The sequence below is a fragment of the Alexandromys fortis genome, unplaced genomic scaffold, assembly GCF_014885135.2.
Source record: "Alexandromys fortis isolate MF-2015 unplaced genomic scaffold, M_Fortis_MF-2015_v1.1 scaffold_44, whole genome shotgun sequence".
Lineage (NCBI taxonomy): Eukaryota > Metazoa > Chordata > Mammalia > Rodentia > Cricetidae > Alexandromys > Alexandromys fortis.
The window spans coordinates 9515669-9533544 of NW_026067921.1; the positions used below are offsets into that span (position 1 = coordinate 9515669).

Consider the following 17876-nt stretch of genomic DNA (forward strand, 5'->3'; position numbering starts at 1 on the left):
GACTTGATCTTGCTGTCTAAAGGCTGGTGCTACATGGGGATTTTCTGATAATAGAATGTTGAAAAAGGTAAAGTAGAAAGGAATTGAGTTATGAGTTATCTGAAAGGATAAACACAGAGATGAAACAGCTGAGTGTTAAGGTGGATGACAGGTGAGCAAAGTAAACAATGATGTGAAGATGCACGGTGGTTCTGTCTCCTCCAGTAACAGGATAGATGCTAATATCCAAAGGGTTACATAGAGCAGTCTGAGCAGCAGCTCCTGCAGACATCACATGGGAGTTTGGTCAGAGTAGTAGGGGGTTGGCAATGTGACAAAGCCTCCCAGTGTTGCTATGGGTAATGTTTCATCTCACTGATCCCAAAGGCATCACAGATTGGCAAAGCCTCAGGCACGCTAATTACTCTCTTTAAGTCTGTATTTTCTCATCTGTAAAATACAGAAAATGTTACTCATCTGATATAAAGTTGTTATGAGGATTAATAGATAAGGCAGATGTCTGGGATGAATTATGTACTGAATAAATTGTAGACACTGTAAACATCACAAAGACCGAGAAGGGAGTTTCCAAGAACATTATTAAATATTGTTTTAATATTTAAGATTTTTCTTTTTCTTTTAACTTTTAGAATTGCATTTATTGACCGATTTGGGGGGCGGGACTGATTCATGTGTAGGTCAAAAGATAACTTTTGGTTCTGTCTTTGATCATGTGGTTTCCAGGCATAGAACTCAGGTCATCAGGTTTGATGGCAGGAGCCTTTCCCTACTGAGCTATCTTGCTGGTCCTAACATCTTTTAAAGTAACCAAAAGGGCTGCACTGGAGCACTAGAGATGATTAGTCTAGAAAAGTCAGTTTTAGTCTCAGATAAACAATATTCAGAAAGGTTTTAAGGAAAGACTTACAACAGAACAACTCAACTAGTATTCTAGCACCCTTGTTTACTTAAGTTCTAAGAACTCAGAGCTCAAAACTGTCAGTTTTGATTGGTGGAGCCTTGAAAACAAAATTTAAAAATCACCAGCTATTAATGCAAGTGTACAAGATACAAGAAAATAGCTAGTTGTTCAGAATACAGCTGTGGAAGAGGGAGATCAAATTATGCATGTCTTAAGCTATTTAACTTAAGCTAATTTAAGAGGGACCAGCAAGATGGCTCAAAGATTAGAGGCACTCGCCACCTCTGACACCTGAGTTTGATCCCAGGAATGCACGTTATGAACCAGCTCCAGGCATTTGTCCTCTGACTTCCACAGCTGCACAAATGCACATGTGCATATACATAAGATATATATGCAATAAAAATGTAAAACAGAAAGTTTAGAATTAAAAATTGATCTGTTCTCACTGAGTTTCTAGCCTATAAAGCCTATAAGACTACAAAGAGCACCTATAAATTTTATAAAAATCTTATCAGGCTGACTGAAACTGTCCATTGGATATAGCTATCTATCACATGAATATAGGACAGGGTGAAGGATCTAGGCAATAGCCAAGATGACTCCACTGTGCCTCTCTGAATGCTGAGTGAGAACTATGAGGCAGGCATAAATGACGCCTGTAATCCATGAACTTGTGAAGGCTAAAGCAAGATGATCTCAGGGCTACACAAAGGAGGCTTATCTTAAAAATAAATTAATTAGGGGGTTAAAGAAATGAATCTTGCAGAAGACTCAGGTTCAATTCCCAGCAGCCACACAGTGACTCACATTCTGTAACTCTACCAATTCCAGGATTTGGCGCCCTCTTCTGGTTCTGAAGTACCATCATGCACATAGTAAACATACAAACTATATAGGCACTCATCCATTTACATAAGATAACAATTAATTTTTTTTATTTTTAAAACAATTAATTTAAAATTTTTTGAAGGGCCAATGATATAGCTGATATAGCTCAGCAGGTAAAGTCACTTACTGTGCAAGCCTGGCAACCTGAATTTGATATCTAGAATCCACATAAAAGAGGAAGGAAAGATCCAAATCCTCTGGCCTCTACATGAACCCAACTGCACATACATGTCCCCCATATCTCTCTCTCACACTCACACACACACACACACACACACACACACACACACACACACACCCCACTACATCTTTTAAAGCCCTACCATGAAAACAGAAGAGTATTACTTAAAAATTCAACTCAACAAAGACTCTGAATAAAGATTATTTACCTTTCTTATTAAGACAAAGTAGACTACTTGTATTTGTTAATGTTTTCAATTAACTGAAAACTTTGATCTAGGTGTCTTCCTTAAGGCATGGAACACAGAACTGTGATGTGGGAGTGTCATATATCAATCTGTTGATTTCATTGGTTAATTAAATAAAGAAACTGCTTGCCGCTGGGCGGTGGTGGCGCACGCCTTTAATCCCAGCACTCGGGAGGCAGAGGCAGACGGATCTCTGTGAGTTTGAGACCAGCCTGGTCTACCGAGCTAGTTCCAGGACAGGCTCCAAAGCCACAGAGAAACCCTGTCTCGAAAAACCAAAAAAAGAAAAAAGAAACTGCTTGCCCTGATAGGTTAAAACATTGGTGGGAGGAGTAAACAGGAGGAAGATGGGAGGAGTAAACAGAATGGAATGCTGGGAGGAAGAGGAAGTGAGCTCAGACCCAACAGCTCTGCTCTCTGGAGCAGAGACGCCATGCTCAGCTCTCCCGGGTAGACTCGACAGCTCAGCTCTCTGGAGCAGAGGCCATGCTTCACTCTCCCAGGCAGCTCCGACCCAGGATGGACGTAGGCTAGAATCTTCCGGGTAAGCGCACCTTGGGGTGCTTACACACATTATTAGAAATGGGCTAGTCCAGGTGCAAGAGTTAGCCAGAAGAGGCTAGATATAATGGGCAAGCAGTGTTTAAAAGAATACAATTTGTGTGTTGTTATTTCGGGCATAAGCTAGCAGGCGGCTGGGGTGCTGGGGACGAAGCCCCGCTGCTCCTATTTCAACAGAACTGGAACTTTAGCGTATAGCAACTGCCTGCAATTGAAAACATACACAATTTCGTCTCCAAAGTCAAACAGATTAGGATTCTGCTCACTCTAGTACATTGCTGTGTAACTTTGAGATAAATGTCTTAATCTGTTTCCTCAACAAAACAAGGATAGCACTATCTTTAAGAGCTCTTAAAGGATTAAATAACATCAAGCTGTAAGTACAAGGCCTAGTACAAAGTAAGACCACCTAACAAGGGAGCTGGGGAGATGACTCAGTGCTCAAGAGCACTGGCTGCTTTCCAGAGAACCTGGCTTCAGTTCCCAGCACCCACAGGGTGGCCCATTAGACCAGCTCTAACTCCCGTTCCAGGTAATCTACAGCCCTTCTCTGGTCTCCTTCAGCACCAGGCACATGAGTGGTACACAGACATACATGTAGGCAAAACACCTATACACATAAAAATAATTTAAAAAAATACATAGCAGTATACTTCCCTTTCTAATTCTCAAAAGGTTTACTCAAAGACTTCATAGAGGAGGGACTTAAAGAACAGAGGGAAACTGTTAGATTAACAGAAAGGAATCTTTTCCTCAGGTCACCAGATTCATAACTTTAAAGATAAGGATAGAGCCAGGCATGATGGCACATGCTTATAATCCTGGGAGGTGCAAAGAGAAGGAACTGGAGTTTGAAGCTAAGTTAGGTTACAATGGAGCTAAAAAGGCCAACCTAGGACAGTAAGTCTCTATCTAAAAAGAAGAAGAGTGTGGGGATACATAATCAGGTTACAAGCTAATTACAAACAGAAGTCTAGTATTACTGATTTTAAAACGTTTCCCTGTGTTAACTGTTCTTCATATCCTCTAACTTTACCATTCTTTGAGGTTGTGCATTTGTACAGTGTTCTCCATTTCTTCCTGAAGCCTGACTCACTCTCCTGTAGTCTTGGATGACCTAAGCCTTAGCCACACAGACACACCTTAGAGCTCACTCAGACATCTACAGACCAGAGGCCAGCATCTAAGAGCTCGGAAAGAGTCTGTGTGGCACAATGAAAAGGACACGGGCTGTGGAGACAGACATGGGTTTAAGTACTACCTCTGCCACTTTTTGGATGTATAACCTTGGGCAAGGCATTCAACCTCTCTGAACCACATTTCCGCAGTAAAACTGAGATAATGCCATCCATATTTCATAAAGGTCTTGTCAGGATTACAGAAATACCTATGACAATTCCTGGCACATAAAAGGCCAATTACTGGTAACTATTATTAGGGTCCAACTGCCAATTGCTTTACTGAACACTTTGCCAGGCTGTACTTGTCTAACTGGCAAGGGAGTCACACTATTCGCACATTCCCATGCCTCTATCCAAAACACTCGATTTCAGTAATCTATAATTAACTGAAATGAGGGCTTAAACAATTCAGGGCAAGAAAGCGCTAACATGGCTCAACCCATTCTCTCCTGACAGCAACAAAACAAGTACAATGCAAATAGGTTTGCCAAGAAAAATATGGAGTCTGTCTGAACATGGTCATTACCGATAGTAACGTCAGCATGCACCAGCTGAGGTTCTTAATGCTTATAGCCTCATTGTCAGAAATCCTCTTCTGCCTTGTTTGTTTGTTTATTTATTTATTTATTTATTTATTTATTTATTTATTATGTATACAATATTCTGTCTGTGTGTATGTCTGCAGGCCAGAAGAGGGCACCAGACCTCATTACAGATGGTTGTGAGCTACCATGTGGTTGCCAGGAATTGAACTCAGGACCTTTGGAAGAGCAGGCAATGCTCTTAACCAGTGAGCCATCTCTCCAGCCCCTGCCTTGTTTTCTCTGCTGTGCTAACACCCATTTCAAGAACACATGGAAGAAACGCTTTTTTTTTTTTTTTTTCCCCGAGACAGGGTTTGGAAAAACCTGCCCTGGAACTAGCTCTTGTAGACCAGGCTGTTCGCAAACTCACAAAGATCTGCCTGCCTCTGCTGCGATTAAAGGCGTGAGCCACCACCAGCCAGTGGAAGAAACACTCTTTACTGCTGTCAAACTCACTCACAGTGGAACTTATTTTCCCATTTTATAAATTACTACTTCAGAGATGTTTACTGAGTTCACTTGGAATAGGCTTATGAAAGAGAACTTTAAATACAAACATAACCACAATGAAAAGATCTGGCCTATAGAGTACCATGAGTTACAGGATGAAGGCAGGTGCCAAAGGTAAAATGTGACCAAGTAACCTACACCCCATTGTGTTCATTCTTATGATTACTGAACTTGGGAAGTCGGGCTTTTATATACAGTCGTGTGGCTGACCAAAGCAATGGGATCAAGAAAATTGGTAACTGATACACATATGGGAAAAGGGAAACCATTAATGGAAATGTAATAACATAAATAAGATTGTACAGTAATTGCAAAATAAAAGCAACAGTCACCATTTACACCACCAAAGGCAACTATTTTAATCCTAGTACACCAGTCCTTCTACACATTTTTAAAAAGCAGAAGAGAGGGGGCTGGAGAGATGGCTCAGTGGTTAAGAGCGCTGTATGCTCTTCCAAAGGTCCTGAGTTCAATTCCCAGCAACCACATGGTGGCTCCAAACCATCTATAATGAGATCTGGCGCCCTTCTCTGGCGTTTGGGTATACATGGAGGCAGAAAGTTGTATACATAATAAATAAATATATCTTAAAAAAAAAGCAGAAGAGAGTCAGAGAAGAATAGCTTAATTAGACAATCTAAAAAGTAAGAAAGGCTCAAACCAAACATTACACAAAATAAATCAAAACACTGCACAACTGCTTCCTTACTGAGTGATTTTTCTACTTGTAGTCAATTCAATATTAAGAAAACTAAAGGCCAGGTGGTGGTGATGCACACTTTTAATCCCAACACTTCGGAGGCAGAGGCAGGCGTATCTCAGTGAGTTCCAGGCCAGCCTGGTCTACAAAGTGAGTTCCACAGAGAAACCTTGTCTGGAAAAGCCAAGAGAGAGAGAGAGAGAGAGAGAGAGAGAGAGAGAGAGAGAGAGAGAGAGAGAGAGAGAGAGAGAAACAGAGAGACAGAGAGCGCTAAAGACGTGCTTTTTAAAAACAGCAAGCCAAATGTGGTGGTGCACACTTTAGATCCCAGTACACAGGAAGTTGAGAAAAAGGATCGTGAGTTCAAAGCCAGCTGGCCTGAAACTCACTGAGTAGCCAAAGATGACCCTGACCTTCTGATCTTCCAGCCTCTACTTTCCCAGCACCATGGTGGTGGAATGTACCACCATGCCTGGTTGCCTGGTTTATATGGTACTGTGGATCAAACCCAGAGCTTCTTGCCTGCTAGGCAACCACTCTACCAATAGAACCACATCTACAACCAACAAGACCTTGTGAAAGAAAGGAAGGAAGGAAGGAGGGACGGGGGAGGGAAAGGGAAAAGGAAAAGGGAAAAGAAAAGAAAAAGTAAAAAAGTTCAGGTCAGGCGTGGTGGTGCACACTGTAATCTCATACTCAGGAGGCTGAAGCAGAAAGATTATAGAGGGTCAGCCTCAGCTACATAATTCCAGGCAGCTTGGGCTACAGTTTGAGACCCTAACAAGAAAAGAGGAGTGGGGCAGAGTGAGAGAGAAAGGAGACGGAAGAGTAAAAGAGAAGAGGCAAGCTAAGCTCAGCAAAGTCCTTACTTATGTCATACAGCTGCACCCTTCCCAGGACTTCACCTGCTTAACTTTCAGCAAATAAGATGGGATTTTGGTGTAATTAACATTGTAAGGCAAGTTCAGCCCTGTCTTCAGAGCCTTGAGGCTGCTGAGTAAATCTAGAATCATGGAACATGATTTTGATACTGAAGAAAAAAAAAAAAAAAGACAGGAAGAAGGTAGCTCAGCAACAAGGAAAATGTCCACGAAGCACAATAAGAATTAAAAAAAAAAAGGCTCTAGAGTGCTGGCCTGTGATTTTTTTTAAACTTCTTTATACAGAATCTATCAAACTATTACTAATATGTACACATTTCAGAGACGGTCACAGGCTCATACCTAAGCTTTGGGGCGAGAAATAACCAATTTTAACAACAGTTATCATTTAAGATTCTATTATAGGTACCAAGTTCTATGTGAAGAGCACATTTTTAATCCTTAATTATAATAAGTATGCTCGTTTTATAAAAGAAGTGACTTACAGCCGGGCAGTGGTGGCGCACGCCTTTAATCCCAGCACTCGGGAGGCAGAGGCAAGTGGATCTCTGTGAGTTCAAGACAAGCCTGGTCTACAAGAGCTAGTGCCAGGACAGGCTCCAAAACCACAAAGAAACCCTGCCTCGAACCCCCCCCCCAAAAAAAAGAAGTGACTTACAGAATTTGCAAATTATTCAAAAGTTAGTACTGGAGGAAGGGGTGCTCTCTATATTCAAACCCAGATCTCTACCTGAGTGTAGACTTCACACTCTAAAAGGAGTTTTTTCAACATTTTCAGCCTTAAAGGAACTGAATTACGAACTTTAGAAAAAATAATCACAAGAAAAAGATTTGGCCAAAGCTACAAAGCATCTTAATTAGTGAGAAATATGCTTTGGATTTCCTAACTTTTACCTAAGCGCCCTAGCCCAGGCCGCCTCTTTTAACTGTAATTCCTCCATTTAACTATAATTGCGTGGGGGGGGGGGGCGACACGCTGACACGGATGACACCGAATAGCTAAGGACAGACAAAGCGTGTCCTAAAGCACTGTTAAAATTCCCTCAGTCTTGCCGCTGACATCACTTATCACTACATTTGGGAAGAATGAAAAAGTTTACAGCTCTATCTAAGTCACGAGGTAATTACAACAGTATGTTTGGCTGGATCCAAGAGTCACCTAAACCCTACACAGTAAACCCAATATAGACTTCATGTCCTTTTAATTGTTTTTCTGACAGAACAAAGTGCACCCACTATAATGAAGAAAAATAGAAATCTGTGTGTTCATATTGTGTCTAGGAAATTAAAGCCATCATTTCTCTTTAGATGAGCCGTATCTCTTGTCTTTTTCCTCCTGCGCTGACTTAGCATAGAGAAGGGAGAAAAAACGAGGGAGGTGGTAAAGGATAGAGTCAATGCATAAATAATATCGGGTGCTATCATTACTCGTTACTATGTATGAAAGACGCTGATGGCTGAGACAGGCCCCATCGGATCGCTTTCCCAAAAGTAGCAGCGTTTCTTCCTAACACTTTCTGCTCACAATCGACGAAATAAGCCTTCTCTTCATACACGGTCTAGTCATTCTGGTGAGCAGACCTTTGAAGAGTGAACCGTCTCTCCATTACCCTTTTACCATCTACAAGCACGGTGCAAGGAAATGCAGGGCAGAAAGGAAGGACACAGGATCAGTACTGCCCTGCTGGAAAGCTGCTGGCCACAGAAAGGCAGAAAGTCACCGTCTGTACAGAAGCCAGACAACTCCGAGGGCTGCCTGAGCTCGCAAGAGAGCTAACTACTGCTTTCCCCGCTCTCCAGGGAAAAAGATCTTCCCATCCTTATCGCTGGAGGGAAGGATTTCTATGCCGCCGAACAGTCCGGAAAAATCACACGCGGGAGTGTGCTGGAGGCGGGGGGTGTAGTAGTAGGTGCCTCTCCTCCCCCTGCCTGGTCCAAGTAGTAGCGAAGAGCGCTACCTCCATGTTATTCGTAGAGAAGTACGGCCGTGGCACCTGGAGGCTCCGCTTAGCTGAGGAGCACCGAGTGGCGATCGCTCTGAGAGCCGGTTCAGGGGGGGGAAAGGGCTCTCAGCTCCCCGATCTAGAGGGCGTGGAAGCGGGTGATGCCGTGCCGCCAAGGGCCCCCGCTACCCTGCCCGCCCTCCCCGCCTCTCCGAGAGGCAGCCCGGCCACAGTACCTTCTTGACCGTGCGCGGCGCCTCGGTGACCGTGCCGTCGGGGCTGACCAGGGCCTCGCCGCCGTCGCGATGCCGCTGGTGCTGGTGATGCGGGTCACTCCGCTTCATGGCCGACGCTTGAGGCACCTTCCCGGCCGCGGGGCTGAGAGCCGCGGTGGGCCCCGAGCCCGGGCCAGGGGCTGGGGGCCGCTCCGCTGCGGGAGCCGGAGCTGGAGCCTCTGGGTCCCCGCCGCCCGCCGGGGGTACCATGGCGCCCACGGCCGCCGTGCTCAGTCCTAACTGGGGCTCCGCCTCGGAGGGGCTCAGATCCTTCAGCTCCACCTCAGGCACCTTGGGGGTAGCCGCTGCTGACACAACCTGCACCGACATCACCGCCTCCACTGCAACCGCCGGCTCCGACTCCAGCACCAGCTCCCACTCGGCCCCGCCTCCCGCCTCCCTTCCCCCTTCCCTCCCCCATACCCCCACTCCTCCCCTTCATCGCCTCCGCTCCCACCCCCTTCCTCCGCCCGCTCGCACGCCGCCAGCCCGGCCCCTCCAGCCCCGCCCCACCCCAGGCCTACTCACGCGCCAGGCCCCACGGAACCTGTAGTACGCTTACTTCGGGCAGCACGTGGCTAGAAGACTGTGGGACTTCAGCACCCGACCTGCACTGCGCGCGTGGGGAACAGGCCGCAGAGCTCCCTGGGAGTTGTAGTCCCTTTGGCCTTCCTCCGGAAAGTAGTTTTCTGTGGAGAGGGAACTCCCAGAACAGCGACTGACGGAAAAGTATGAAAACGGATGACGCGACGGAATAGATGAGGAAAATGTCTCCGGAGGGGTTGCGGTTTCCGGAAGGGAATGCCAGAAACCCTGGGGAAAGTGGGGGAAGAATGACCCGCTCCGGAGTGTGCGCATGTGTGCGATCATGTGGGCGGCCTTTAAAGGAAAAGCGGCACCTCCTGGGAGGTGAACGCCGGCTGCGGGCTGGGAGGCATGGCTTTCTCCCTTTGGAGCTGGCTCTCTAAAGTCTCTCTTCAGTGGATTGGTTTCTAGAAGAAATGAAATAAGCCATTGCCTGCTCTGATGATTTCTGGCATATTCTTAGTGAAGAAGCTAAAATCAGCTCCAAAAGGAAGAAATTTCGTTAGGGTGTGGTGGAGTTCGCAGTAATACTAACTAAACAACCAAAGCCTGCACGGCACCAGTAGTTCAAGGCTAGCAAGCCTGAACTAAGAAGCAAGACACTGCCTTAAAAAAAGAAAGTAAAAAGTTAATTTCTTCAGGTTGAAATTTCAGAGCTGAGAATTCCTTTTAAATGAAGCCAAATTTTGACGATTCTCTAGAAATAATCAGAAATTCAGATACACATGTTACATAGCAGAATGTTAATCTAAATAGTGATTTTTCTAAGTGATAAAAACTGATTTACTGTCTATATTTTTCTGTTTTGCACTTAGAGAGTGTAAGAAAGACATACAAAGACATATATAGACATTTTATTTAGTGAGACAAGGTCTTGTCATCTGTCTCCAGCTGGTCTAGATCTCTCTAGATTAGGCCTGGCTTTGAATTTGCAGAGATCTGTCTGTCACTGCCTCCATAGTGTTGGAGTTAGAAAACATGTGTCACCCAGCCGTCGAGAAGTTCTAACATCGTGTGTGTGTGTGTGTGTGTGTGTGTGTGTGTGTGTGTGTGGTGCAGCTTATACCATCGTGTGTTATGCCCAAATCATGGAGTCCCCCTAAAATCATCTAGGAGACCGAGTCTTGTATGTAAAAGCAAAAAGCCTTTATCTTACACAAGTTTGCAAACTCGGTCTCTCTCTGTGTCCAACATATTGAAACTATCGGAGAGCTCCGAGCTCAGTTAATGTTAGGTTTTTGTAGTAGTAGCAAAGGTGGCAGTGAGGGATTTCTAAGGTTTGGGATCCCTGATTGGCTGAAGTTTGTCTAGGGATGTCCTGGTGAAAAGCGATGGGTGTGTGCTGGCAAGTGATCCTATCAACAATGGTTGGAACATTAGGAATTCCCTTTGGATGGTTGGTCTGTTCCTGGGTGGTGCCTGGGTACCATCAGTTTGTGGTCTTTCTTGCCACCAGGTACTGTCTCAGGGAAAACTACTGAGACTCAGGCCTCTATTGTTGGGTCCTCCAGGTCACAGGTAGAAGTCGAAGGCATCTGTGAGTTTGTTCTCTTCCTATAATGAATGACTCCAGATAATGGATTTAGGTGGTAGACTCGGAGGGCAGGTGCTTTTAAAGACCAAGCCATTTTGATGGCCTAGTATAATTTTTCAATCTAATATTTCTTTAGATTTTCTTTCTTTTGATTATGTATGACTTTCTGCCTGCATGTATGCCTGCAAGCCAGAAGAGGGCGCCAAATTTCATTACAGATTTTATGAGCCACCATGTGGTTGCTGGAAATTGGAACTCAGAACTTGTGAAAGAACAGCCAGCGCTCTTAACCTCTGAGCCATCTCTCCAGCCCTAGATTCACTTACTTTGTTGTTTTATGTGTGTTAGTGTTTTGCTTGCACCTTGTGGGTTCTTGGTGCTGGCTGAAGTCAGAAGGTTTTAGGTCCTTTAGAACTAGTTACAGATCATTGTGTGATGATATGTGAGTACTGGGAATCAAACCTGGGTCCTCTGAAAGAACAACAAATTCTCTTAACCACTAAGCCAAATCACCAGCCTCCAGTTTTATTTTTAATAATAAAATATAAAATAAAATGACCTACCTACCGGCTAGGTCATAGTGGTAATCCAAGCACTGAGGGAACTGAGACCTGAGTATCAAGAATTTGCCAAGGTTGTCCTTGACTACTTAGCAAAATCTTGTCTCAAAAATAAGAAATAGCTGGGCAATGGTGGTACACGCCTTTAATTCCAGCACGGGGGGGGGGGGGGGGGGGGGGGGGGGGGGCGGGGTGTGGGGGGGGGGCAGAGGCAGGAGGATCTCTGAGTTCAAGGCCAGCCTGATCTACAGAGGTAGTCCGGGGCAGCTAGGGCTGTTACACAAAGAAACCCTGTCTCGGAAAAAAAAAAATGTCTAATGGTGGAGGCCTTTAATCACTACACTCGGGAGGCAGAGGCAGTAGGACTTCTGAGTTCAAGGCCAGGCTGGTCTGCAGAGCTAGTTCTAGGACAGAGCTACATAGAGAAACCATGTCTCAGAAAACAGACAAACAAAAAGTCTAAAAAACAGGAGACAACACTACACATTCTAGAGGTGAGAGAGTTGGCTCAGAACTTAGGAACCATTGCTGGAGTTTGTTCCCAACAACCACACTGGGCAATTCACAGTCACTTGTAACTCTAGCACCCTCTTCTAGACCTACACACACACAAACACACACACACAAACTAAAAATCCATTTTTAATTGCATATTCTTTGAGATTTTATGTGACTATTAACAAAAGGAAGATGCATTAAGATATAGTTGGCTTTTATTTTTTATGTGCATTGGTGTTCTCCCTGCATGTAAATCTGTGTAGAGGTGTCAGGTACCCTGGAACTGGAGTTACAGACAGCTGTGAGCTGCCATGTGGGTGCTGGGAATTGAACCAGGGTCCTCTGGAGGGACAGCTGAGCCACTTCTCCATCCCCATATTATAAGGTGGGCTTTTTTATTTCTAAAGAAACTGAGGCAAAGGTGATCACAGAGTTTGTGCTGCTCAGAACTTAACAACAGCCCTGAAACTCAAGCGGGCCGCTGGCCGCAGTCATTGGAAAAGCTGTTTCCCCTTAGCCAGAAGGAGACGAAGGGAGAGATCACCTGCTTCCGTCTACTCCTAGTACCTTGGAAGTCTCTGCCTTTGAAACTTTCATCTCCCGGTCTCCAAATCTGTACTGGAAGGCCCCTGAGCACTGCCATTTCCACAAAACCCCCAAATCTGCCAGACACAAGAGTATATTAGGTTTTCTCTTCACATGTCTGGCTTTGATCATTTCCTTCCTGTTTTGAAGAAGGGGCCCAGAGCTTCGTCCTCCAGCTGTTGGGCAGAGGCTAACAATCTAGAACTGATGATTTCCTCCTTCCCGTAATGCACAAGGGAGCTTCAGCACAGCCACCTGGCGTACCCGGAGCTCGTACCCAGCAGCTGCCTACCTGGCCGGCCACTAGAATTGATTTCTGAGCGGAAGAACCCGCCTTCCGTGGGATGTGGTGATGAAACAGAAGGAATGTGAGCCCTGGAAAGAGGCGGACGTTTAGTCTCTGTTTGTCCATGTCCTTCCATTACTTGGACTCGACAAGCAGATCATTTTCCTCGCCTTCCCAGCTCCATCCCTTCCGTCTGCCGCGTCTGTGACAGCCTTGTTGCTGAGGCAAACCAAGCGTAGGGGAAGGTGGGATTGCTAGACTAGAAGCGGGGGATTGTGCGTTAACTATTAACTATTTAAGGAAAGTTTAAGCCTCCAGGTCTTTTTCCTTCTGCTGGCTCATTCAGCTTCCAGAAGCCTGGCTGACAGCAATAATCTTCCATAAGGCATCTGATTGGTCCAAGAGAGGAAATGAAAATCCTAGTGTTGGGGAATTCTCCAAGGACACAGGGTGGCCAGATCACACACAGTGAAGATCACTCTGTGAAACATCTAGTGCCACACTATGAGCAGACAGCTAAAGTCACCAGGCACAAGGAGCAAGAAAGGGAGCTGGGGAAAAGCTCAGGGGAGAGGGTGCGCCTAGCGTTCAGAGGCCCGGGTCCATCAACACAAGAAAAGAGGAAGAGGCTGAGAGTGCACACGTATATTCTAGTACTCTGGACACCAAGGAAGGGTTGTGAGTCCAGTGCTGACCTGGCACACAGAGAGTGCAAAGCCTACCTAAGCTGTGTAGACTGCCCCACTAGACCAAATCTTAATATACTTGGACACATGCAATATTGGGTTTGTGAAGGAACATACAGTTTCAAGGAGTAAACATTCAGAAAACAAAAGCACTCCCCGCCCCCTTGGCTTTTCCAAACAGGGTTTCTCTGTGTAATAGCCCTGACTGCTCCTGAACTCATTCTGTGGACCAGGCTGGCCTGAAACTCACAGCCATCCACCTGCCTCTGCCTCCCCAGTGCTGGGATTAAAGGTGCGCATCACCACCACCTGCTAGCAGAATTTTTTTTCATCAGAAATTTTTAACTAGACAAGTTTTGTTGTGGCTGCTGTCCCGTTTCTTGAGGTAGGATCTTCCTGTGCAGCCTGGCTGGCCTAGAACTTACCATTCAGGCCAGGCTGACCCAACACTTCAGCAAGTCCTCATGCTTCTGCCTCCTAAGTGTGCTGAGATTCCAGGTGTGTCTATGCCTACGTAGAAAAGATATTTTCTATCTTTTGCTCAGAAGTTAAAAATGGTGGCTTATATGCATCACAAGTGTTTTAATGTATATTTTGGCATAATATATGCGCTGCATTGAATAGCTGTAGTGTTCTGGCAAAGCAATCATTTTCAGATGAACATGTTCTTTTCTTTACATTTCAGAAGCAGAACTGCAGGTACGGTTCAGTGGGAGAGCGCTTGCTGTGCATGCTCCGAGACTTGGGCTCCATTCCTAATACTACAATGAGGAACTGCAAAGTCACAGAGGATAAAAATTAAATATTGAGAGATGGTGGGGGTGAAAATGATAAAGATACAAAACTCATTTGAAATTCACTAAGTAAATGTTAAGAATACATAAAATCAATTAGATGACTGACTAGCAAAGCCCAAATAATAAACACTCCAGAAGGACAAAGAAAGTAGAGAGGGGAGTTAGGGAGCAGCAGTGGTAGAGGACTTGCCTGGCAAGTGTAGAACCCTGGGCAGGAGCAAGAATGCGAAAGTAGGGGCTGGAGAGGTGGCTCAGAGGTTAAGAGCACTGACTGCTCTTCCAGGGGACCTAGGTTCAGTTCCCAGCACCCACATGGTAATTAACTGTAACTCCAAAATCTGACACCCTCACACAGACATGCATGCAGGCAAAATACCAATGCATATAAAATGAAAATTAATAAATTATTTAAAAAAGACTCTGCAGGGGAACCTAACCATCTGTCCTTATGCTTCACAGAGAAAAGTGGGAAGATGCTGAGGGGCAATGTGTCAAGAAGGTGGCTCCAACACTGATAAGAAGGAAGGGTCAAGGAAGGTCAACAAGTTAAAAAGAAAATGGGGCTGGAGAGGTGGCTCAGAGGTTAAGAGCACTGACTGTTCTTCCAAAGGTCCTGAGTTCAATTCCCAGCAACCACATGGTGGCTCACAACCATCTGTACGGAGATCTGGTGCCCTGCTCTGGCGTGCGGGCATACATCGAGGCAGAATGTTGTATGCATAATAAATAAATAAATCTTAAAAAAAAATGAAAGAAGCCACTTCATGCCTAGCACAGTGTGTGAAAATATGTCGGGGACCGGCCTGCACATAAATCATTTTTTGTACCAGAGTGGAGGTGTGGAAGTAAAAATACAACTCACACAACTATATTTATATCATTGTGGAATTTCAAAATTCTGCTGACAAAAAGAGTACCTTTCGAATGGAGTAGGACTACGCAGAGAAGGTGAAGTCATCCCGTCTACATAGCAAGACCCTATCTCAAAACATAAAAGGGACGGGCAAGACCAGTCAGCAGGTGGAGGCCCTTACCATCAAGTCCCATAGGGACCAATCAAACACAAAGCAATATGTAAACTGCCTGTAGACACACAACTGCATCTACACATAAGAAAGTATAAGAGCGGGACAGTGGTGGTGCACGCCTTTAATCCCAGCGTTCGGGAGGCAGAGGCAGGCGCATCTCTATGAGTTCGAGGCCAGCCTGGTCTATAAGAGCTAGTTCCAAAACAGGCACCAAAAAAAAAAAAAGTATAAGAAACAGCCAAGTATGGAGGTACCTGCCTGTGATAACAGTTTACCAGAAGGCTGAAGCAGATTGAGCGTTTAAGGCCAATGTAAAGAGTATATAGAATTATGGGCCAATCTGAGCTATATAGCAAGACCTCAGCCAAGCATAGTGGTGCATGCCTTTAATCCCAGCACTCAGGATCTCTGGGTTCAAGGCCAGTCTGGTCTACAAAGCAAGTTCTAGGACAGCCAGGGCTACATAGAGAAACCCTGTCTTGAAAAACAAATGGAAAAGTCCTGAAACCGTTTCTTAAAGCAGACTAAAAAGAAATCCAAAAAAAAAAATACATACAGACTGTTCCTTTCAAGGACCGTGAAGAACTGACTCATGAAAGTTGTCCTCTGACCTCTTCATGTGTGCATGCACGTGGGCACACACACAAAAAGCATAATGAAAAACATGTGTTTGTGTGTGTACACATGCACCACCCGTGGGCTCCAGGGATCAAACTCAGGTTGTCATGCTTGGCCGCAAGCCATTACCTGCTGAGCCATCTCGCTGGCCCTGCCCAGCATTTTCACATGGGTTCTATGTAGCAAACTCAGGTGTTACCTTGCAAGGCAAGCATTTTATCAGCGAGCTATCTCCCCAGCCCTGGAGTATGAGTTTTTAATCTATTCTTCTTTGCATTTTTTTCTTGTCTTTTCAATTTTTCACACTAAAAGCTCAAGTGGGCAGGGGGATTTTAAGGAAACTGGGACAGAGGTAGGAACAGGGAGTCTGAGGTCGGGAGTGTGGTAGGGAAAGGTGGAGGCAGAGCTGGTCGGGGAGGGTTCTCAGGACAGCAGGAAGCCCAAACTGGCACCTCTTCAGCCTGAAGATGTTTCCTTAGGAATCAGATTCAAGACTTTTAAACGGAGTGGTGGTCACTGTTGTTCAGCGTGACTTCCTACAGAAATCCTGTAAGGTTTCCTGTTTGCTTGGGTGTCACATTCCTGGGCAGCCAGCTGCACCTGAGTCTGCAGGCAGGTGCGGGGGTGGGGGTGGGGTGGAGGGGAATTGAGTTAGTGCTGCCCTCTAGTGCTCACAATCTGTCACTTCAACGGGTTTCTCAGCTTTTCGAAGACTCAGATTGAACTCAATACTCTATCCTATACACAAGCAACCCTTCTAAGGAAAGAAGAAAGAGAGGAAAAACTAATAACTAATAGTTAAATGTTCGTGGATAAGAAATGAAGAAAACCATAGCAATTGCTTATTTCAGAAAATACCAAACAACACTGATAAGTATTGTTTTAAATGCTGTCGACGATTTTTTAAGCCATACTTCTGTACAGAGCTGGAATGGCAAGAATGAACACGACATTCAAGTGCAGAGGATGGGGTGGCCTGAGGAAAACACAAAACGGGGAATCTGGGGATGAACTGCTACAGAGCTGGGAGAGCCCGGGCTTCAGGATCAGAAATCCCGGGCCAGTGTCTGTGCCTTTCCAGCTGTGCGGTTGTGTGCAGGTTACCTTGCCTTGCTTTGCTGAGCCTGTTTCCATGAGAAGAGCACCTGTGGTCGGATCCCTGTCACACTGAGACCAGAAGGCCCTGCCTGAATACCAGCAGTACCAGTAGCTGAAGGGTTTGCAGCAGCCCAGTAAGTCTTTTGTGCTTCAGTGCCTTGAGGGGCCTAACAGAACAAAAACAGAGGTTTTTGAGAGCCAAATCCTGCGGAGGGCTCAGAAGAGTGTCTAGCTAATATTTGGTGTTAAGTGTCAGTGATATAACACGTCTACAAGCTACCAAGGATAAAATCAACATGTCCTTTCTTTTCTCCCTGAAATCTGGCTCTGATGAAAATCCTGGTGTCCCCATCACACGTCGCTGAAGGAGATTCTCCTGAAACACAGTTCAGCACTCAGTGACTCTCAGGTCTGTGGGTCGCACTGCCTTTCCTCCACAGCCCTTCTTGCTGTAAAGTGTAGTCTTTTTTTTTTTTTTTTAATAGCATACAATATTCTGTCTGTGTGTATGTCTGCAGGCCAGAAGAGGGCACCAGACCTCATTATAGATGGTTGTGAGCCACCATGTGGTTGCCGGGAATTGAACTCAGGACCTTTGGAAGAACAGGCAATGCTCTTAACCACTGAGCCATCTCTCCAGCCCCCAAGTGTAGTCTCTTGAATGCTGTTCCCAATCTCCTGCTGACGTGTTGAAGAGGCAAAACTAAGCTTCCCTTGACTCTGACTCCCTTTGATTGCCCAGAAAG

At 45.3% G+C, this 17876-nt stretch overlaps 1 protein-coding gene across 3 annotated transcripts in view; it reads right to left on the reverse strand.

Annotated features, from left to right (window-relative positions):
• Positions 1-9626, reverse strand: part of Ahcyl2 (adenosylhomocysteinase like 2) — a 167025-nt gene extending 157399 nt beyond the window's left edge. For 2 of the 3 annotated variants that reach the window (XM_050141522.1, XM_050141521.1), the window contains exon 1: positions 8817-9244. In XM_050141522.1, the coding sequence (XP_049997479.1) occupies positions 8817-9185 (369 nt within the window). In that variant the 5' untranslated portion in view covers positions 9186-9244. Of the gene's footprint in view, positions 1-8816; positions 9245-9417 lie in introns of those variants that run through there. The other variant, XM_050141523.1, reaches the window with a different exon arrangement.
• Positions 9627-17876: the final 8250 nt, after the last annotated feature.